This window comes from Pteronotus mesoamericanus, unplaced genomic scaffold (genome assembly GCF_021234165.1).
Source record: "Pteronotus mesoamericanus isolate MK-2021 breed Mesoamerican mustached bat unplaced genomic scaffold, CSHL_Meso_final contig_425, whole genome shotgun sequence".
Lineage (NCBI taxonomy): Eukaryota > Metazoa > Chordata > Mammalia > Chiroptera > Mormoopidae > Pteronotus > Pteronotus mesoamericanus.
Window position 1 is genome coordinate 12,293 of NW_026555159.1, and position 22,388 is coordinate 34,680.

Consider the following 22,388-nt stretch of genomic DNA (forward strand, 5'->3'; position numbering starts at 1 on the left):
ATGGAGATGTTCTGTATCTTAATAGGGCTGGTAGCTACAGAGGCATTTACATGTGTCAGAATTCATCAAACTGGGTATTACAATATTTGCATTTTATTATCACAAGTTATACAATAATGAAGTTAGTTTGAAAAAGAAAAAACAGGGAGACTCACAATCATTAACTGATTTGCTGATAAGGGAATCAAGATCCCTTACAAGTATAAAATTTTGGAATTATGGAAATGATCCTGCAGAATACCCATTAACTTCTGTGGGAAACTTTAGGCTCCAATAGCTATTTCTTTTGGGAGAAGGAAACATGTTGCTGATTCTTCTTAGAGCACCTTTATCTGATGCTGGTTTTAGTAATATGTGAGCCTGAATGCTAGAACCTTCTTTACTATTATCTTTGACCATAGTTTATCACCAAGAGTGGTAAACGAAGATAAAACTAGTTATCTTCAGAAGAGAATCTCCTTCCTCAATCTTTCCCCAAACTTCTTCATTCTGAAATCCATTATCATTGGGAAATCAGCAACTTTTGCAAAGAGGGACCAACTCAGAACACCTAATTCTAATTGTGAGCAGCCTCAATCAGTTGAGATTCTGAAAATTTTACATGTAGACTTTTAAGCTTTTCTGAAACTTAATCTATTCCACAGCTCTTCATCCTTCCAGATTGCCCACAGCACTTCCCTAGACTTTGGCACTCAATTAACCTCTTCTGTACACTTTATTGTTTCAATTACTTGTTTTCATACTAAAACTAAAGCTTCTCAATTGAAGATAATTTTAAAACAATACATGAAGTTGCAAAAATTAATTAAAATACCACAAATCTCATTACTCTGAGCAGCTGTTATTAGCATTTGAGTGCATTTTCTGAATCTTTTTCTAGGCATATATATTCCTTTTTGGAATTGGCATCAGCATTAAGAGAAAAAATTTTTCTTTTACTATTATACCTTGACCATTTTCACATCCTTAGACACTCTTTGCAAATATAGTAATTAAATGATTTGTAATATTCATTTGTTCATTTCTTCTAGTTTCTTATACATTAATATTTGAATGCTTTTCTGTTTTCCTTGTTATAAATAATAAATCTATACATGTCTTCTACTTTTCCCCCCTAAGATTGTATTTCTATGAAAGGATTCCAATATAGGGAAAGTATATGCACTTTTAACTGTTTTGATGGAAATTTCTATACTCCTTTTTAACAAGGTATCCCAACTTATCCTTTTACAAACAATTTAAAAATAATTTTCATCTTAGTAGTTTGTGTAAGGTGACATTCTTTTAAAATAGTCACTCATTTTAGAAGTAAAAATTCTTTTTTCTGTTTTCTTGTGATGATGAACATAGGTCAACTAAGCATTTATTAACTGAATCTCTTAGAGAACTCTAGTTCTGGGTTACCTGAAAAGTGTTTCCTTTTGTTTTTTAAAGGTTGCCAACCCCTGAGTCAATGTTCACAGAGATGACTTAGTGATGATATGTGATGGCCAGGCAAACTTTCTGCATTTCTGTCCCCAGATCAGTAGGGCAGTTGTGTTGGTTGTGATGCTGTGCCCCTGGCTCATAGGTCTTTCCCACAACATCCTTGAATAACCCTGTCCCTGATTTGCTTGGTTCTAACTCCATAGATGATGGGGTTGAGCATGGGAGGGACCAGTAGATAGAGATTAGCCAACATGATGTGAACCACTTGGGGCACATGATGACCGAAGCGATGGGTGAGAAAAGTAAAGAGGGCTGGGATATAAAAAGCCAAGATGACACAGATATGGGAAGCACATGTGCCAAAAGCCTTGAGTTGGGCTTCCTTAGAGGGCAACCCCAGCACAGCCCTCAAGATCATTACATAGGATACACTGATGACAATCAAATCGAAGCCAACCACGGAGAAGGCCGCAAAGAGCCCATATGCACGATTTACTCTTGTATCAGCACACACCAACTTCAGCACAGCCATGTGCTCACAGTATGACTGAGGAATGACCTGGCTGGGGCAGAAGGGCATGCTGGCGACCATAAAGCAGAAGGGGCTGACCCATAACAGCCCTCTCATCATCACAGCTGCCCCCAGTTTCCCCACTACAGAGGGGGTCAGGATACTAGAGTAACGAAGTGGGAAGCAGATAGCCACATAACGGTCCAAGGCCATAGCCATGAGCACTCCAGACTCTACAGAAGCAAAGGCATGGATGAAGAACACTTGGATGAGGCAGGCATGATATTCAATGTCATGAGCGTGGAACCAGAGAATAGCCAACATTTTAGGTTGGGTGGAGGAAGAGAGGACCAGGTCAGTGATGGCCAACATGGCCAGAAAGAGGTACATGGGCTCATGCATAGTGCGGTCAGTTCGAATTACGTGAAGTACAGTGATATTGCCAACTATAGCCACAATATACATGGCACAAAATGGAAAGGCAATCCAAAATTGGGAATTCTCAAGTCCTGGGATCCCAAGCAGGATAAAGGACACTGGATGAGAAGAGCTGTTCCCTGAAGCCAACATCACGAGGTAGTTAAATTGCCCTCCATCAGAAAGGCAATCTACTCTGCACAAGTGATAAAGATAAAATAAAAAAATTATTATTCATAATCTTTTGAAAGGGGCAGTTGAATAATAGGGCAATTGGGTTTAATGATAAATTGGAATAACTTCAACTATTTTAATAAAGTTTTGCAATATAGAGTGATGCTACTCTTTACTATTCATATTTATGCCATTCAAAACAGGTTCAGAACATACTAGCTATAAGTGTGATTTTTTTTAATAAGAATCAATATTTGTCTCAGAAGTAGATCTGCTAAGGGAAAACTATCTTTGTCATAGTAATTCTCATCATTTTATTCTTTATGACAACTGATTTGTTTTACTTTTACCCTAAGTCCTTTTTATCCCTGTGTTAGGCCACTTAGGCCACTTTCAGGGTAGGAAGCCAGTTGGGAAACACAATAAATGAGTGCCAAGTACATGACTCCACACTCCGTACTTTTGGTCACACACACCACTGCCTTGCTCGATAATGATTGATAAGGACACTTGCCCTAGTGGAGTAAAACAGAGGTCGTTGCCTCATCATGACAAAGACAGACATGAAAGGTACTTGCAAAATTATATATGAATATTATTATAGACAAACCTGCATTTGGATCCAGAATGTCTGCCACTTCACTGGAGTGGCTCTAGGATATGCTCCAGGTTGGTTTCCTGGGTATGGGCTGCTTTCTGTAAGAAGACATCTTTATTAGTTTCTGCCTATGAGCCTTAATGGAGAACTTACCTGTTCCAGGCTGCTTTTCTGGGTATGGGCTGCTTTCTGTAAGAAGACATCTTTATTAATTTCTGCCTATGAGCCTTAATGGAGAATTTACCTGTTCTACATTCTTTTTTGGGGGGTGGTGACTCTTCTCAGCCAGAGTTCTACTACACACAGTGTGTTGCCCCTTTCACAAGCTAGTTTCTCTCTGCTTCATCCACACCCCACACTCTCCAAGTGGCCTTCTCACAGTCCAGAGCTCTCCCATACGAGATGCTTCTCAGCTTCCTCACTCATTGCCTCTGGTTTTCTAAGGTTTCCTTTCTTGGATGAACAATGAAGGGATAAAGCTCACCTGGGACCCAAGTCTGAAGTGGGATGGGGATGCCTTTGACAGGTGCCTCTCTTTTCTTTCTGCCTTTTCTGCTGCTACACCATTAAATCTGGTGCCCTATCAGCAATTTTGTTATTGTTTTTTTTTCCTCTCAGGCTTATACACTCAATACATGCAGAGTTAAGGCTATAAGTCATGGAGAGCAGAAAAGGAGTTAATCCTCAGTCATTTCTGTGCAATGCATGAGGTTTTCAATAGTGTTTTTGAGGAGAAACGCAGGTTATCAGGTTGCATCTGGGTCAAGGGATGGAAATTTATTTCCATAAAGGGGAGGTAAAGGAAGAGTATTATACTTTCCCTTTTTCCCCAATGTTCCTTCCCCACTTCCCTAAGTTTAAATATGTTCTCCCTTTCCACCCTCTATGGGCTAGAACACTTGTGAACAAAATACATAGTGAAATTAAGTCATCTTTTTCAAACATTATAGCTAGGGTGATCAAACATTGAATCTGAGGTTCAATTTTTCTTTTCCTCCAAATACAATCTAACTTTTGAGAACTTGGCATAGCTGTTGCTTCAGCAAATACGGTTATGAGAACTACATTCTCACAATAATGGAGCTCTGCTTTCATCTGTGAAAATGGGCTAAATCCAGCTGTGGTACCCTCTGGCTCTGCGGGGACTCAATTACTCCACTCATTATGCAGAGATAGTTGTGTTCATTAGTTCAATGGTGTTACTCAAACCTAAAAAGGATGAAAGACAAAATGGGCTCAGATCTTGCTAAGAAATTGCTCCAGGCATATTTAGATTCTCTTTTCTCACTTTGGGGCATCTAAAACTACAGCATGGAAAAAAAAACGCTGGAGCAGGATGAGGTTCAGATACAACCACCTTTGTGGAGGAATTGCACATAGAAGTGGTCTTTCTATTTTACTAAAGTTTTCCTGAAAAACACTGCAAGCAGTGCAACTTCACTCCATCTCAGAAGGAATCTCAGCAGCTGTGGATCTCTGGATATGGAGCCCCCAGTGATCAGGCAATTCTGCAGAATGCACACCTTGATCCCAGCTTCTTGGAGCCTCTGTGAGTCCTACTGCTCTCTCAGAAGAGCAGAGGTGACTGGGGCACAGGGAACCACTCACCGTTAGCTCTGTAAAGCCTCTCACGACCATAAGCAGTTCTAACAGGCTCCTGGTATTCAGCCATTAGAAGGGACCTCATATTGGAGCCTATTTAAAGGTCCATTAACTTCTGGCCTTTGCTTTCTCCCAAGCATTATTCTCCTGGTCCTCCTAAGCCCCACTGCCTCATACACTGGCTTCCTCTGAGACTAGAGACTAAAGCTGGATGCATTAACCCCTAACTTTCCTCTCTCTTCTGTGTACACAAGTACAAAAGTAGAGGATTGGAATGCATGTGTCAGAGGGTGTATAGTTGATATTACATAATGTGGGCTTATTTGTATGAATATAATTTTTGATAGAGTATATTTATAATTGAAAAGCTATTTTGTGCAATGTGAAAGTGTGTTGATATGTATTGTGGCCTTATTTATGTAAGAATAGATCAATTCATTATTGAAAAAATGGTAAAGAAAAGAGACATAGCTCCAAACATAATTAACTGATATTCAACAGAGATATCAATGCAATTCAGTGACATAAAAATGTCTCTATGGATAGTAGAACAATTGGATATCTGCATGAAAGCCAAATGAACATCAACTCCCACTTTGATGTAATAAAATTTTAATTTTAAGTGTAATATACACCTACATTTATAAGTTAAAACTATAAAGATCTAAAATAAGAAAAATGGCTTTGGCTGGTGTGGCTCAGAGGATTGACACCGGTCTGCAAACCAAAGGGTCGCTGGTTCGATTCCTAGTCAGGGCACATGCCTGGGTTGCAGGGCCAGGTCCCAGTATGGGGTGCAAAGAGGCAAACACACATTGATGTTTCCCTCCCTCTTACTCCCTCCCTTCTTGTATCTCTAAAAATAAAGAAATAAAATCCTTAAAAAAAATAAAGAAGAAAAATAATATTGTCATGAACTTGAGAAAAGCAAAGATTTTTTTTTAGACAGGACACAAAATGCATTAACCATAAAAGAAAGAAATTCAACATTAAACTTCATTTTTAAAAAGTCTACTTGCCATGATAAAGGTGAAAAGGTAAGCCACAGATAGAGAAAATATTTCCCATGCTTATAGCTGAAAAATAAAGGCTCACAATCAATTAATAACAACTCATTAAAATTGTAAGCAAGTGATTAAAAAGGTATTTCATATTTCACAAGGGAGGTAAATGATTGGATAACATATAGGAGAAAAGGTACTCAACATCATTATCATAGAGAAATGAAAAAAATCACACCACAGTGAGAACCAATACAAACTCATTAGAATAACTAAAATCAAATACAATGACAACACTAAGTATTGGCAAAAACGTGGGGCAATGGGAGTACCCACACACTGGGTATAGCCACATCAGGAATATTTCTGGCAATTTCTTTAACCCTATTAAAGTTAAACATAAACATTTTTTTGACCAAAGAATTTCACTTCTAGTTGCATAGCTTAAATAAATGGTTTATGTATACACCAAAAATGTTAAAGAATGTTTACAATAGCTGTACTCATAACAGGTAAAATGTGGAAACAACTGCAATATCTGTCAATCAATTAGTTAAACACAGTTTGCTACATTTGGTCAATAGAATACTACTCAGCGAATAAGGAAAAAGAAGAAAGAACTAGGGGGAAATGTCTATATAGTAATAATATTGTGTAATTTCAAAGCACCAAAGATGAAGAGTAGAGCTTAATGGTTTAAAACAGGGAGATGAGTTACAAAGGAAGGCCGGTAAGTTTAATTTTTTTTCTCCTCACATGCCTAGCTGTGACTAGGTGAGGTTGTTTAATAGTTTTTACATGCTAGATTGTATTCTGAAGGCTTTAAAACTACATAATTACTTATTCTCTACAACAACTCCATAAAGTAAATAACAACAATCTCATTTTACAGGTAAAGAATAAACTAACGTTAAGTTTTTACAGTGTAGTTATACAGACCCAGAATTTTATCTCGTCTTACTATTTTTAACTAAACCTTAAAATGTTCAGCAAAAATTACTTAAGCCTAACAATTCTACATAAAGCCAATCTATCAATAAAGTATAAGAACAAAAATATATATATTTTAGACAGGAACACAGAAAATTTATCATTTTCTACATTCATTTTTTTTCTGAATAAAACTGGAGTGTGTGTTTCAGCAAAATGAAACAGATATTCAATAAAGTTCAACTATTTGTTAACAAAGTATGAGTGGAAATTACTTAGGGGTACCATGTAATGTAATACCAGGAAAGCACCAATTCAATATGAGGGGAGGCGTCCAAAAATACTGGCATTGTCTTCTGGAGGGTGGGCCTCTTGTAGTATAGCTTCCCCCACTAGGTGAGTGTTCTAGGAACCCATCTGTATCAGTGCGCCAGCTGGCATTGTGGTGAAAGGCTGCCTTTGACTTCAGTGAATTTTTTTTTGAAGATTCAACATGTTTGCCCATTTCACAATGGATGATTTACAAGAGCAGCTGCCAAACCGCACTGATGATTCAGCAGTTTTTGACCAAAAAAAACAGCATGACCCTCATGCCCCACCCTCCCATTCACCAGATCTCACCCCCAGCGACATTTTTTTGTTTGTTTCTTGGCCGAAAAAAGTCCTTAAAGGGAAATGTTTTGCTGATGTGAAAGGGGTGAAAACAAAAAATGGCAGATGCACTAAAAGGTATCAAAATAACAAGTACAGAAACTGTTTTGAGTAGTGGGAAAAAAATCTCCATAGATGTATTGCATCAAATGGAGAGTGCTTTAAAGATGATGAAGTTTAAACATGTAAGAATAAATACACAACTTTTAATAACTAAATGCTGTTTTCCGGGGTACCCTCTTGTATGCTTTGAAGATGCAGAACATATTAAAGCTGTGCACAAAATATGGCCTCAGAGCAGAAGTAGTGTCAGAAATTCAGAACTCAGGCTCCATCCCAGACATAATGAATTAAAATTTTCATTTTATTACAAGACCTTGTTTATTGCAAGACCTTGTTTATTAACAAGGAGATTATTAAAAAGGAGATTTGTATGGTCATTGATTATTATTTTGAGTAAGTTATTAGAAAAATGGTGAATAAGGCCAGTTTTATCCATTTAGCAGACAAAATGGAAGATAATTTGAATTCCAGAGAAAATAGAAAAAATCTTAAAAAAGCAAGAACCAATGTAAATTAAATATAAACCTGACATAACTAAATCAATGTACAAGGAAAGAATCAATTTTATTTTGATGCATGCACACTGTTTTAAATAGCTATATGTGCTTAGCAATTTAGGTTGATATACCATTCTTTTTTTATTCACATGATATATTCTAAATTTTGCATGGTGTGATGTTTGTTTAATCCTATTTCAATAAAAATGTATTTGCTTTAAGGTTCAGACAATTGAAACACAAATATATAATATTTAATCATGGCACCAAGGCTATATATAAATTTATATATCTTATCCAGGAAAATCTAAGTGACAAAATTTGGGAATGAAAAAGGAGGAGAAGAAGCAAGCATAAGGGCATTTTTTGACTGCACCCAACATAGCAGTGAATACGAATACAAAGTTAATGAAAAAAATCCAAACATTTTTATTCATTAAAAGTAATACAAAGATAATAAAATCATTAAAAACCAAATGGTAAACATGATATTTAGACCTGCTTTAGTCTGGTGTGGTGAACCTCCTGGGAAATTCTAGTTCTCATACATAGGATCACACTGCTCATCTGATTATAATACCTCCAAGCCCCAAGGGTTTCTTGGCAGCAGGGTTATTTCTGGGTTCCTTACAGAAGACCATGTTCAAGAGCCACCCACATGTGTCCTTGGCTGAGCAGAGAGTGGAAAGGCAGCTCTCCTTCTATCAGGAGTCAGGTATGATGCTAGGGCCAGAAATGGCAGACCAGGAAGCAGGAATGGGTGAGAGCTAACCTGGAGGGCAAAAGATAGATCAGAGGCAGGGATAGGGAGCGGGAAGCAGGTACTTAGAAGCAAAGGACTATAAAAATCAGAGAGAGATGTAGAAATATTGGGATTCAGAGTGAAAGGCTCAAGCTGAAGGTTATGAGAATTAGTGAGAGATCAGTAAAAAGTTTGCAAACAAATATTTCTTTCCAGGAGAAAAGGTCAAATCCAGTTAAGTCAAGAAAGAGTATATTGTAATTCTGTGTTACCCAAATTGGACATATATTATATATTTTATTGTTTCACACAGCTTTTAAATTTGGCAGATTTCTATAACCGTATTTTCTAGAAAAAAAGCTTTCTGATTTCTTTCACTTGGCATCAGCTCCACCATTTTACAAGATCCTCTTAGTCTGAGCTTTCTAATAACTCTCTTAAGAGAACTCATTTATACTTAGAAAGAAGGACTTCAAATACATCTTCACATTTGACCATTGCAGAAACAGCTAGAAATAGGCAGATCAGAGAGATTTTTAAAGTCCAAGGTTTACAGATGAGGAATCTTAAATGGGAAAAGGTATACAAGGTCCTGCCTCCTGACAATGTGAGAGCGAGGACTTATACCTTCACCTAGAGAACTAGAATAATACATCCCAGTGTCCATCAGTTCCTTCATGACCGAAACCCATGCACACAGAAATCTATTTAATGTTATTGTTTGCTATTCTCAACAACTTCACAGATTGTCAAAGGGTCTCTTAAGCCACAGACTATCATCAGGCAAAAACAGACACCCAGTCTAGTCTAAAGCAAAGGCAGCAGCACTGTTTTTCTGATCTTGACCTTCTAATGTGTGCATGGCATGCTGCACTTCTGATTTCATTTACAAATAACTTTCGCACTAAGTAGTTAAGATTGATGCAGTTTTCCATATCAATATTTTTGGGGGCTCCAGACACCTTATAGTTTTTATTTCTTTCACTCTTTACAGCCATTCTGTAAGTATCAGCTTTTTTTGAATGAAGAAACTGAGGCTGTAAAGAGTTAAGTAATTTTCCCAAAATTACATAATTAGTAAATACTGAATTTGTTTTTTGAATAGAATTTATTGGGGTGACATTGGTTAATCGAATCACATAGGCTTCAGGTGTACAATTCTACAACACATCATCTGTATTTTGACTTATGTGTTCAGCACTCCAAGTCAGGTCTCCTCCCAACACATTTATCCTCCTTTACCCACTTCTACCTCCCTCCACCCCGCCTTCCCTCTGGTAATCACCACACTGTTGTCCATGCCCATGAATCTTTCTTGTTTTTCTTTGCCTAATCCCTTCAGTCTTCTCATCCAGCCCCCAATCTCCTCCCCTCTGACAGCTGTCAGTGTGTTCTCTAGATCCATGAGTCTGTTTCCACTTTGTAAATTTATTTTGTTCATTGGATTCCAATATAAGTGAAACCATATAGAGTTACCTCAAAAAATTAAAAATTGAACTGCTTTATGACCCAGCAATTTCAGTTCTGGGAATATATCCAAAGCAATCTGAAATGCTAATTTAAAAGAATATATGCATCCCTATGTTCACCTCAGTGTTATTTACAATCGCCAAGATTTGGAAGCAGCTCAAGTTTTCCATCAGTTGATGAGTGGATAAAAAAGCTGTGATACACTTACACAAGGGAATACTACATGGCTATAAAAAGAAGGAAATTTTACTTTTTGCAATAGCATGGATAGACCTGGAAAGTATGCTAAGAGAAATAAACCAGTCAGAGAAAGACAAGTACCATATGATTTCACTCATATGTGGAATATAATGTATCAATATTTTACTTAATGGCTATAATTTCATTTTATTTAAGAAGGGATTCCCTACAACAGTCATAAATACATTTTCTCTTACTCTAATATTATTATAGAGTTTTTTTGCCTTGAAATTTTTAATCCAAATGCAGAAATGTGGAAAATAAAGACCTTTTTTATATTTTTATAAATTGTTAGCCAATTGACCAAACATCATTTATCACATATCAGTTTGTTTTGTAACATAAAATGCCATTATGATCATATTCTTTATCTTCATTTTTACATTTTTTTTGGAAACTATTCTCCTGGGATATATTTTTTAAGCCTTTGACTATTATATTTTTTTAAATTATAATAGCCTTATACTACATTTTTACATATCAAAGGACATCACTTATTATTTTCAATAATATACTGAATATAGTTACATGTTTTAATATATTTTAATATTCATCTGCCACTATTCATTAAAACCCCCTTTTGTGTTATTGGTTGATAGTATTTTAAATTTGTGTGAGTGTTATTGGGAGAATTCACTTTTTTTTTTTTTTTTTTTTACTATTGAAAATTCCTATTTTCAGGAAAGGAGTAAAGGACTTTTCCTTTAGCAGTAAATTTTACAGACCTCCCCTTTCCCTGCCAAACACAGACTTTTTATTTTTTAGTTTTATTTTTATCATTTATGCTATTACATCTGTTTCTGCTTTTTCTCCTTTTTTCTACCTCTACTCAGCCCCACTCTAAGACAATTCCCTATTGTTGTCCATGTCCATGGGTTGCAAACACAAACTTTCGTTATACCAACATTTTTTATAGTTTTGTGGAAGAAATGTTAATTTTTATAAAGTTTCCTTAGTGGTTAATTTTTGTAAACAGGAATAGTTCCTAATTCGATACTGATACTGATTTTCTGTATCAGTAAATTTTCTGTATCAGTAATTTTTGTAAACAGGAATAGTTCTTGATTTGATACTGATATTGATACTGATAGTGATACTGATTTTCTATCTGGTCACTTTTTTAGACTGTATTTTAAGAGTTTGCAATCTATTCTCTTGAATTTTTCAGGTGAAAAATCAATTAAAATCTAAAAAAAGACTTGTTTTCTTTCAAAAACAACACTATTTCCTTTTACTTGGTTGTCTTTTTTTTTTTTTCATTTACTGAAACTGTTCCATAAATTGTTGAATAATAGTTGCAATAATAGTTATTCTTATCTTGTCACAGATTTTAATACAAATTCTTTTAATAGGCCACCAGTAAATATATTTGCCCCACATTTCTGGAAGATAGTTTTTATTTGGGAACTAATTTTTTCTCTAAATATTAAGAATTTGACTATGAATTGCCATTAAATTTTCTGATTTTTTCTCTCTTGAGAAAAAATACATATTTTTTTAATCTAGTAACATAGTCATACCATTGATAGATTTCTTAGGCTGAATATTTTTTCATTCATAAGATAAAGTCTACTGTGTCAAAGTGCAATATTCTTTAAGAGCACAGTTACATCTGACTTGTTAAAATGTTATTTATAATGTTTGCATATGTCAGCATAACTAACTAGATGAATAACTTCTTTTTATGTTTTTATATGCTCTAAAATAGCATTTCTCAACCTCAGCCCTATTGACATTTTGGGCTGAATAATTCTCTCCTGTTTTGTGCATTATAGGTTGTATGTCAATGTCCAGAAGGAAGTTCTGACTTCAGGAACCTGGAAACCAGAGCTGGCTTTCAGATATTTTTCTGAATTTTGTCATTAAATAGGTAAAAAGATGAAACTGTGAAAATTGGCAAGATAGTTATTTAAATGTTTTAGAGCAGACAAAGGGCAGATCCTTAAAGAATTTCATATTTACAGTTCTTGGGGACAAAATTAAGCCAGAAAAAGAAATTGATGGATGGCAGGATAAAAATAACACAGACTAGTGCTGTATAACACAGGGAGAGAAAATTTTTTGAAGGAAAATATCATCAGTATCATAATTAATGTAAGTGTTGGATAAATGGGTCAACTAAATTTGGAAGTTTTGAGTATTGCTGTCCTCAGGTGTAGCCTGATTCCCTCGGTCCTTTGCACAGACTATCAATGCAATTTTTCTCCTGAAACACCTAAAGAACTTCCTCATATTTGCACTATATGTGTGGAATTAACATCTGAAATTTAGTACTTGACTCCAAAGATGCCACATTGAACACAATGGGCCTTTGAAAGCACACATCTGGAAACTGCCTGTCAGGAATGTTTGTCAGACTGGTATACAGATCCTTCCTATACATGCCTTAGTTTTATTGAATGAAGACATTGAGGTCCTGCAAGTTAAAAAAATGGCAATGTTTGCCTTTCTGCCTCACTTTTTCCTTCTTTCCCTTCTACTCTTTTTCTCTTTTTTCTTTCTTTCCTTCCTTTTTGTTATATATGTAGTTTCTTTCAACCATGCGGCAGTGCTATACAGAGCTAACCTTGGGGAATTACATACTTGTTAAGTCTTAGTTTCCTCATATATGAAACACATATACTACTACCTACCTTCTAGAGTTGGTATATGAATAAAGTTTCATAATGCATATTAATGTAAATAACACAGGGAACTCTCAATACATAGGAGCTATACTTATTTTTCTTAGAGTGGTTCTTTGGACTAGACTGTTATCATATATATATACACATGTGTGTCTTGGGGATGTCTTTGGCATTTTTCTGGACATACCCCAGGAAAACCTAATAATATCTACATTTCAAATGTGACTTGATTTTTTGGTGTTTTATGCTAAGATTAATAATTTATTTTAAGAAACACTGGAAACCAGATTCCTCATTATATTTATGTAATCTACTGGGAACTTTTATCGTCAGGGATAATTTAATCATGATGTTTGTTTTCACCAAAGAGATTTATAGACTTATGAAATTTTTATGTAGTATAATTCAGGGAATTCTCTCTTCTCAACAAGTGAGAAATACTGAGAGCCTAGGAGAGAAGGTTACTATCGGCAATAGTAATTCAGTGAGCTTCAGAATGCCACAACGATCTTCTAAGTGATAATCTACATATTCATTATGTGTCACGTTCAATTATTCAACCATCCCTGTCTTCTCAGCCCCTAATTATGTTGGTTCTCAACAATACCAATACTCAGCCTTTGATCTTCCTCTTGACGGGTATCCCAGGCTTGAGAGCAGCCCAGGAATGGATCTTCATTCCTTTTTGTCTCCTGTACGTCATTGCCCTGTCTGGGAACAGTATGATCCTGTTTGTGGTCCTCCGTGAACAGAGTCTCCATGCGCCTATGTATTATTTCCTCTCCATGCTGTCAGCCACAGACTTGAGCTTGTCCCTTTGCACACTCTCCACTACTCTTGGTGTCTTCTGGTTTGAAGCTCGAGAGATCAACTTAAATGCCTGCATTGCTCAGATGTTCTTTCTCCATGCATTTACTTTCATGGAGTCTGGGGTTCTGCTGGCCATGGCCTTTGATCGTTTTGTGGCCATCTGTGACCCACTGAGATATCCCACCATTCTCACCAATGCAAGGATTGCCCAGATTGGGGTGAGCATGTTGATAAGGAATGTTGCTGTCATGTTGCCTGTTGTGCTTTTTGTCAAGAGGCTGTCCTTCTGCAGCTCTATGGTCCTTTCACATTCTTACTGCTACCACGTTGATCTCATTCAGCTCTCATGCACAGACAACAGAATCAACAGCATCCTTGGCCTGTTTGCTCTCTTCTCCACGACAGGATTTGACTGCCCTTGCATCTTGCTCTCCTATGTCCTGATCATCCGATCTGTCCTTAACATTGCTTCCTCAGAGGGGCGGCAGAAAGCCTTCAACACCTGCATATCCCACATCAGTGCTGTTGCCATCTTCTACATCCCTCTCATCAGCTTGTCTCTTGTTCATCGTTATGGCCATTCAGCACCTCTATTTGTCCACACCATCATGGCCAATGTCTTCCTGCTCATTCCTCCTGTGCTCAACCCTATCATCTATAGTGTGAAGACTAAGCAGATTCGAAAGGTTATTGTCAAGGTCCTAATTCAGAAGCAGCTCCAAATATAATCATTATTTGACTCAGAGATAAGACCATTTATTAATGAGTACTTTGATAGAATACAGCAACTACCCCCAACAGCCTCCAATATTTCAAACCATGCATCTATTGCTTATATATTTGCTTAATTTTCTTCTACTAATAAAACATATTAATAAAACATGAATTATGATTTTGTTTTCAAGATAAAGTGAGATAATATATATAATCATCTATATTTTAAGCAGTAAGAGATCACAATATTCACTCAGATTCCGCATATAATTCCAAAAAGTCCAGATTTAATGTTGGAAAATTTATCAATAAGCCAGTCATGCTTTTCTGAATGACATATAAAAAGCACTTCACTTAATTGGATTTTTTTTTCTTAAATCTTTTGATTCTCTGCATGCTTTCAAAATATCCACACTATAGAGTGAATCCTAAAATACACATCAATAAACCCATGAATTTATGGTCAATTAATATTTAACAAAGGAGGCAGGAATATACAATGGGATAAAGACAGTCTCTTTAATAAATGGTGTTGGGAAAATTGGACAGATACATGCAAAAAAATGAAACTAGACCACCTCCTTACACCATACATTAGAATAAACTCAAACTGGATTGGAGACTTAAATATAACTCACTAAACCATAAAAATCATAGAAGAAAACATGGGCAGTTAAATTTGAGACATTTCTCATGGCAATATTTTTACAGCTATATCTTCCTGGGCAAAAGAAACAAAGGTAAAATAAATAAGTGGGGCTACATCAAACTATGAAAGGTTTTGCACAGTACAAAATGAAAAGGGGACCCACTGAATGGGCAAACATATTTTCCAATGATAAATCTATTAAGAGGTTAATTTCCAAAATGTATAAAGAACTTATGCAACTCAACACCAGGAAGACAAACAATCCAATTAAAAAATGGGCAAAAGGCCTACATAGATCCTTCTCCAAAGAGTACATACAGATGGCCAACAGACACATGAAACACTGCTCAACATCACTAATCACCAGAGAGATGCAAAGTAAAACTACAAGGAGATGTCACCTCAATCCCATCAGAATGACTACCATCAATAAATCAACAAACAAGTGCTGGTGAATATACAGAGAAAATGGAACCTCAGTGCACTGCTTTTAGAAATGCAGATTGGTGTAGCCAGTGTGGCGAACAGTATGGACTTTTCTCAACAAATTAAAAATGGAACTACTTTATGACCTAGCAATTCCACTTTTGGGAATATATCCAAAGACACCCGAAACACCAATTTGAAAGAATATATGCAGCCCTATGTTCATTGCAGTATTATTTACAATAGGCAAGATCTGGAAACAGCCCTAATGTCCATAAATAAATGAGTAGATAAAAAAGCTTTGATACATTTACACAATGGGATACTACTTGGCTTAAAAAAGAAAAGAAAAGAAAGGAAAACAAAAGAAAAGAAAAGAAAAGAAAAAGAAAAAAATCTTACTTTTGTGACCCTTTGTGATGGCATAGATGGACCTGGAGATTATTATGCTAAGTGAAATAATCCACTCAGAGGAAGACAAATACTGTATGATTTCACTCATATGTGGAATCTAATTAACAAAATAAACTGATGAACAAAATGGAAACAGTGGCATGGACACATGGAACAGACTAATAGCTGTCAGAGGGAAGAAGGATTGGCGGCTGGATGAAACAAGGTGAAGAAATTAAGCAAAAAAAATTATATACATATAAAACACGTATATGTATATTTATGTAGATATGGTTACATATAAAACATAGACACAGATAACAATGTGCTGATAGCCATAGAGGAAAAGGAAATAGGTAGTGGTGGGCAAAGTGAAAGGATGGGGAGGGAAGGAGACTTTGGTTGGAGCAACAGGCGTACAATGAAGTATGCATGCAGATAATGTTTTGTTGAGTTGTACACTTGAAACCTGTATCACTAATGATACACTGTGAACCAGTGTCACTAATAAATTCAATTAAAAACTCAAAATAAAATAAAATAAAATACACATCTATGTAATTCAACTGTGGATATTATATAGATAAAGTTATTTTCACCTTTATTATGTGCAGAGTTATATCCAGTGTAAATATAAAATATCATATGAAATACTCAGAAATAGTTACTGTTGCTGTTAGCTGAACCCTAAAAGTTGAGATAAATTTTGTCTAGAATTCCATTAATCATTTCACTTCTACAATCTCTTACTTTAACCAAAAAACAGCATGATATATTTGGTTGCCTCTTATCAGTGAATTATATCTTATATTTTGAATGTGAAAAATCAAGTCAAAAAGTGTATGGATCTCTTTTATCCAATGTTCTGCCTGACCTAATTTGTTTGTAGTAGCTCTTACCTCAAGCACATCCCCTCTGTATTAACCTGAAGACAGAGACATTACTCTTGGCTTATCAACATTGATTTACTTACCTATTCTTACTTTGTTTCAGGACTAAGATGTTTTGCTAGATCTTATTTTCTATTTTCTGCCTGAAAATAATAATATATGCTCCTGCGACATGCCACCAGAATACAGCTTTTATTTATTTCCAATATTTAAAGTTGAGGGCTGAATAAAAATTAATATTCTATTCTGAACTTGAGGGTCTAAAATACCATTTGTGTTTGTGACCCTGGGCTTTCCTTTCTGTTCTGTGAGATTAAATGCCTTTGGTGGCCAATTAATGTGAAGAGACTGGATATAAAACACTCAAGAAAGAAGGAATTTATGATAAATTTGAGAGCTTGTGGCCTAAATCCATTGATATTATAATAAAATCAGACATTGTGATGACCAAACAACATATATGTGGGCAAAATTCTCCATAAAGTCTGTGATAGTCTTAGATTGTGTCTATTATGGAAGACACTTAATTTGGAGCCACAGATGGATACAGGCAGCCTTACCAAAATTGGAGGCTGGCTCTCCTCAGAGCCTGCACCTGGTGTGAGAACAGGATCTTAAGAGTTAAGTTCTATGACTGAGTCAGAGACTGTTCCCTGCATTTCCATGGGAGAGCCACTCATTGACAGTGATGAAGCAAGTGGAATAATTGTTTCCAGATGTTGTACAAGATGTTGGATAATTCTCAGGAGGATGTGCCTAGACAAGTATGAGAATATAAATAAGGATATTTAGGGTATGGATTCCCAACAGGGTGTGGAAGCAGAGAAGCTACAGAACCTGAATCATCTGAAAACTTTGCCTCTTGCTCTGGGATAAAACAACCAGGAACCTGGTAGGTGTCCTAGAGGCTCAAACTGAATACCTTTAAGAGGATTTTATGTTTTCCAATGAAAATGTTGCAATTTATAGAGATCAGTCCTATGCCTTCCAGGGGGCTGGAGATAAAAATTCTTCATGGGCTGTACTGCCTAAGGGAACAAACTACATTTAGAGACAGGGTTGACAGTTGAAAAAGATTATGGTCCACATGTGGGTAAATCTTTGTGTTTGCATGATGAACATTGTTGGAAAAAATAATGTTAAGTCATTTCTTTAGTTATCTGAGTTAGGTGGAAGCTTGTCAATAAAAAATTCAGACCTGGAATCTTAGAAATGACCCATTTTGAGGGGACTCACTGTACAAGAATGGATATTGTGCTATCACTTTTCCCCATCTCCCTGAATCCTACTCCCCTGACAAAGGTACACTGTGAGCTGCGTGAGGGATGTTTTTTGGTCTTGAACTGTTAAAAGGAGTATTACTGGAGGGGTAAGTGATGCCAACACCAAGAGTGTGAGCAGGAACAAGTCTAAATACCAGAGAGAACCTGAACTGGTCACCAATCTAACAGGCAGACAGAGAAACCAAGAGAAATGGGAAAAGGATACATGAACAGGGAGAGAGAGGCACGGGCTATGGCCATTCTGAGCAGAGCCAGTAGCAATTGCTTGGAAACAATGTCTTTAAGCAAGTACAAATGGGAGCTGGGATGTGTGCTACAGATCAGGGGAACATTAACCACATTTGAAAGGATGAGGTAAAATGGACACTTGGTGCTGTGAGTGGAGAGTATGTTCTCATACAGCCTTACCATTTCCTTTCTTCTTATGATGCACTATACATACCACTAAACCTCTTTCTACCTTGAGTCAACTTGATGCAATGGCTCTTAAAAATTTGGGCAGCAGAGAGAAAAGGTAGTAACTTCTCAAGTACTTCACTGCTCTCTACTTCTACCCTTCACCATGTGGTTTCTTCTGTTCAGATGTAACCTCTCCTTTCTCTACCTTTGCCAAGAAATGTTCATAAACTCCCTGGGAAAGGACAGATGCTTGTGCCTGGCCTATGCCTCCTCACCACCTGCTGTGGTCTTCCACCTGGTGGCTCATCACTTAAGCCAGTTATTTTTAACCTTTTTCACCTTGTGGCACATAGAAACTAATTACTAAAATCCTGCTGCACACCAAAAAACATATTGTGCTTTTTGCCAATCTGACAAAAAATAATTATAATTTTGATTTGTTCACATTGGACAGCTATTGCTCTATTGGCTATTGTCACTTTTTTATTTGACAATCTAAGGGCCCCTGATTAAATAGTCAGGTATTTCATGTTTCAAAAATTCTTGCCACACACAGATTGAAAATTGCTGGCTTAGGTAATCATAATTGGTTTCAGAGAAGTCTTTCCTCCTCTATATTGCCTTGCTCCAGGCTACTGTCAAGCTGTGGCAAACTGTATTTGGTACTGGAGATCTCTCTGAGTTTTGGTGTTTATGGTTCTGGGAGTGATGCTGTGTAAGACAATTAAGAGGGGAAGGAATTAAAAGAATATAGAAAAGTGCAGAGAGTAACACCTGTTTTCATGATTCTGATGGGAAAATTTACAGATATATTTGTTTCATGTAATATTGTTTCTTGTTAATGAAAAATTAAAATGTTACTCTTAAATTTGAAGTTCTTTTTTACTTATACTCCATTCCCATCCTGTTCATTCTACCCTAATTGTGTGTGTATGTGCATTTGTATGCATAATTTTCTACTCCAGGAGTCAACAAATTTTTTTCTGTAAATGACCAGAAATCGAATACTTTAGTTTTTTTAGGCCACAAACTGTTTCTGTCACATATGTTCATGTTTTTTCTTCTTTTTCCACTTCTTCCTCTTCTCCTCCTTTTTCTTCATCTTCTTTAAAATACAACCTTTTAAAAATATTTTTTTAACCCCATAGGTTGTCCAAAAACAAGCCACGGGCTGAATTTGGCTCTACATCTTAGTTTGCCCTTTGTGGTAAATCAATTTTATATTTTCATGCACATGCACCATAAACAATAATATAAGAAATAATGTAAGATTTAGGCCTCCTTTCACTCCTGCTACTGTAGCCTCTGTGGCTTTTATGAGTGCATGATCATTGAACATATCAATAATGGTAGAACTTTTCCAGATTGCAGCATATTCCAACTTAGTTCACTTGAATAATCTCAAACTGGTGGTTTTATTAAAAGGTTATTGAAGCACAGTGTTACTTCCAAGTTGTAGAGCTGTTTTGAAGTATTTGGAAAGGAAGTTAGACTTAAATAGTATAAAGGTTTTAAATGAATATCACAAAATCTTATATAAATTTACATGTTTTTTTCTTTACACAGAAAAACTTAAATTCCATTATTTTCTGACACCTAAGGATGAGCTGTATTTAATTTAACAACTGTACTTAGTTGTAACTAATAAATGCAACTATGAGAATTTCTGTTCATTATTGGTGTTATAATTTACCAGGAACATATAAACAAAGGACCTATTTATGATGTTTCCTTTCAATACCTCAGAAGTTGAAATCTCCACATTTCTACTGATTGGGATCCCAGGGCTTGAGCATGTACACATTTGGATCTCCATTCCTATCTGCCTCATCTACCTCCTGGCTGCCCTGGGCAACTGCACCATCCTATTTGTCATCAGGACAGAGTCTTCCTTGCAGGAACCCAGGTATTATTTCCTCTCCATGCTGGCCCGATCTGACCTGGGCCTGTCTTTCTCTTCACTTCCCACCATGCTGAGAATCTTCTTGTTCAATGCCATGGAGATTTCTGCTGATGCCTGTTTTGCCCAGGAGTTTTTCATCCATGGATTCACAGACATGGAGTCCTCTGTGCTCCTGATCATGTCCTTTGACCGTTTCATAGCCATTCACAGACCTCTGAGATATCGTTCTATCCTTACCAGTTCCAGAATTTGGCAAATTGGGCTGGCATTTGCTATTAAAAACATTCTCCTAGTTCTTCTTCTTCCTTTCACTTTAAAGAGACTCAACTACTGTAATAAACGCCTGTTATCACACTCCTACTGCCTCCACCAAGACATTATGAAACTGGCCTGCTCTGACAATAGGGTTAACTTTTACTACGGTCTGTTTGTTGCACTGTGCATGATGTCAGACAGCGTGTTCATTGCTGTTTCCTATGTGTTTATCCTGAAGACCGTTTTGGGTATTGCATCCCATGGGCAGCGCCTTAAAGCTCTTAACACCTGTGTGTCCCACATCTGTGCTGTGCTCATCTTCTATGTGCCCATCATCACCTTGGCTACCATGCATCGCTTTGCCAAGCATAAGTCCCCTTGGGCTATGATTCTTATAGCTGATGCATTCTTGCTTGTACCACCCTTGATGAATCCCATTGTGTACTGTGTAAAAACTCAGGAGATTAGAGTGAAGGTCTTGGAAAAACTGAGTCTGAAATCTAAATGATGGGGCAAAAGTTGAAGTTTCATTTTCTTTGCTGCAAATTGTCTTAAGAGCAGGACAACATATCATCCAAATTGAAGATGTTTCCATTGACTTCATCGTCCTTAAGTGGCATTAATTAGTTAGTTAAATAATCACTCAATCCCTTCAGGAATCTAATACACCATAGCTTTTCTGCTTGAAGAAGTCTGCATTTCATAAAGTAGTTAGGAACCCTGTTGTTTGGGGGATTGGAGGCATCTTACGTATAAGAGGGAAGAGTGAGAATACAAAGAAGCTTCTAAGAAGGAGCTAGGAAAAGTGGCCCCAAACTGTGACAGGGAGAAATCTGAAAGACTCTGCAACTATTTAGCATCTTTTTATTCCCTCCCCCTTATTAGATTCCTCATTGTAATTTACATTAAACCTTTTACAGTGTATCTACGTTTGTCTAAGTATGTGTTCTTTCTTGCTACTCAAGGTGTGGTGCATTGATCAGGTGCAGCATCACTTGGAAGGGATTTAGAATTACAGAAGCTCATGCCATGCCAGCCAATTCAGTCAGAAGCTGCATTTTAGCAAGATGTCAGAGAAGTTGTGTGTACAGTAATGTCTGAAAAATATTCTCTTGGGGCAATGTGAAGGGAGAACCTAGAAAGTATGTCTTTTGCTAAAGCCAATTTTGGGGGGAAATTATAGGTGGGCATTGGTGTTTGGCAGTATTTTGAGCCAGAGGATGGAGACCCACAGATATCTCCAACATCACACATAGGTCTTCTCACTGATGACATTATGAACTTCTGCAAGGAAAGGGTTGTGCATTATTCAACATTAAAAGTCTCTTCACAATGTCTATAGTTTGTGCTTAGTAGATGTATATCAATTAAACTAAAAGAATAGTCTAAAAAATGGGGTATAACATATGATGAAATGGCTGGCATAACTATGTACTAAATATTAGAGAACTAATACTAATTCTGGAAGTTTCTGTGAAAAAAGAAACTGAATTATTGTGCTGTTACCTGTGAATAAGCCCATACCCTCAACCTGCTCCTTTCCAGTGAGCCAAGCGCCTGACGCTGGGCAGACTGGGCCGGGCTGCAGGGAGGACGAGGCCCGCTACTGGTGGGGTGCGGAGCCAGCTGTCTGGAGGCTGAGGCTCAGCTGATCACTACAGGGGCCGTCCCGCTGCCCAGTGTCCGCACGACTTCCTGGTCCGGGGTGGCAGGAA

The 22,388-nt window shown here is 36.7% G+C and overlaps 3 protein-coding genes across 3 annotated transcripts; 2 read left to right on the plus strand and 1 right to left on the minus strand.

Annotated features, from left to right (window-relative positions):
• Nucleotides 1-1,564: 1,564 nt before the first annotated feature.
• Nucleotides 1,565-2,509, minus strand: LOC129073769 (olfactory receptor 52R1-like). The gene has a single exon (XM_054577430.1). The coding sequence runs from the start codon at nucleotides 2,507-2,509 to the stop codon at nucleotides 1,565-1,567; it is 945 nt and encodes a 314-aa protein (XP_054433405.1).
• A 10,999-nt stretch (nucleotides 2,510-13,508) lies between these two features.
• On the plus strand, nucleotides 13,509-14,489 carry LOC129073759 (olfactory receptor 51F2). Its single transcript, XM_054577421.1, has one exon. It carries the CDS (start codon nucleotides 13,539-13,541, stop codon nucleotides 14,487-14,489), a length of 951 nt encoding a protein of 316 aa, XP_054433396.1. The 5' UTR covers nucleotides 13,509-13,538.
• A 5,750-nt stretch (nucleotides 14,490-20,239) lies between these two features.
• Nucleotides 20,240-21,181, plus strand: LOC129073760 (olfactory receptor 51A7-like). The gene has a single exon (XM_054577422.1). The coding sequence runs from the start codon at nucleotides 20,240-20,242 to the stop codon at nucleotides 21,179-21,181; it is 942 nt and encodes a 313-aa protein (XP_054433397.1).
• The last annotated feature ends 1,207 nt before the right edge of the window (nucleotides 21,182-22,388 follow it).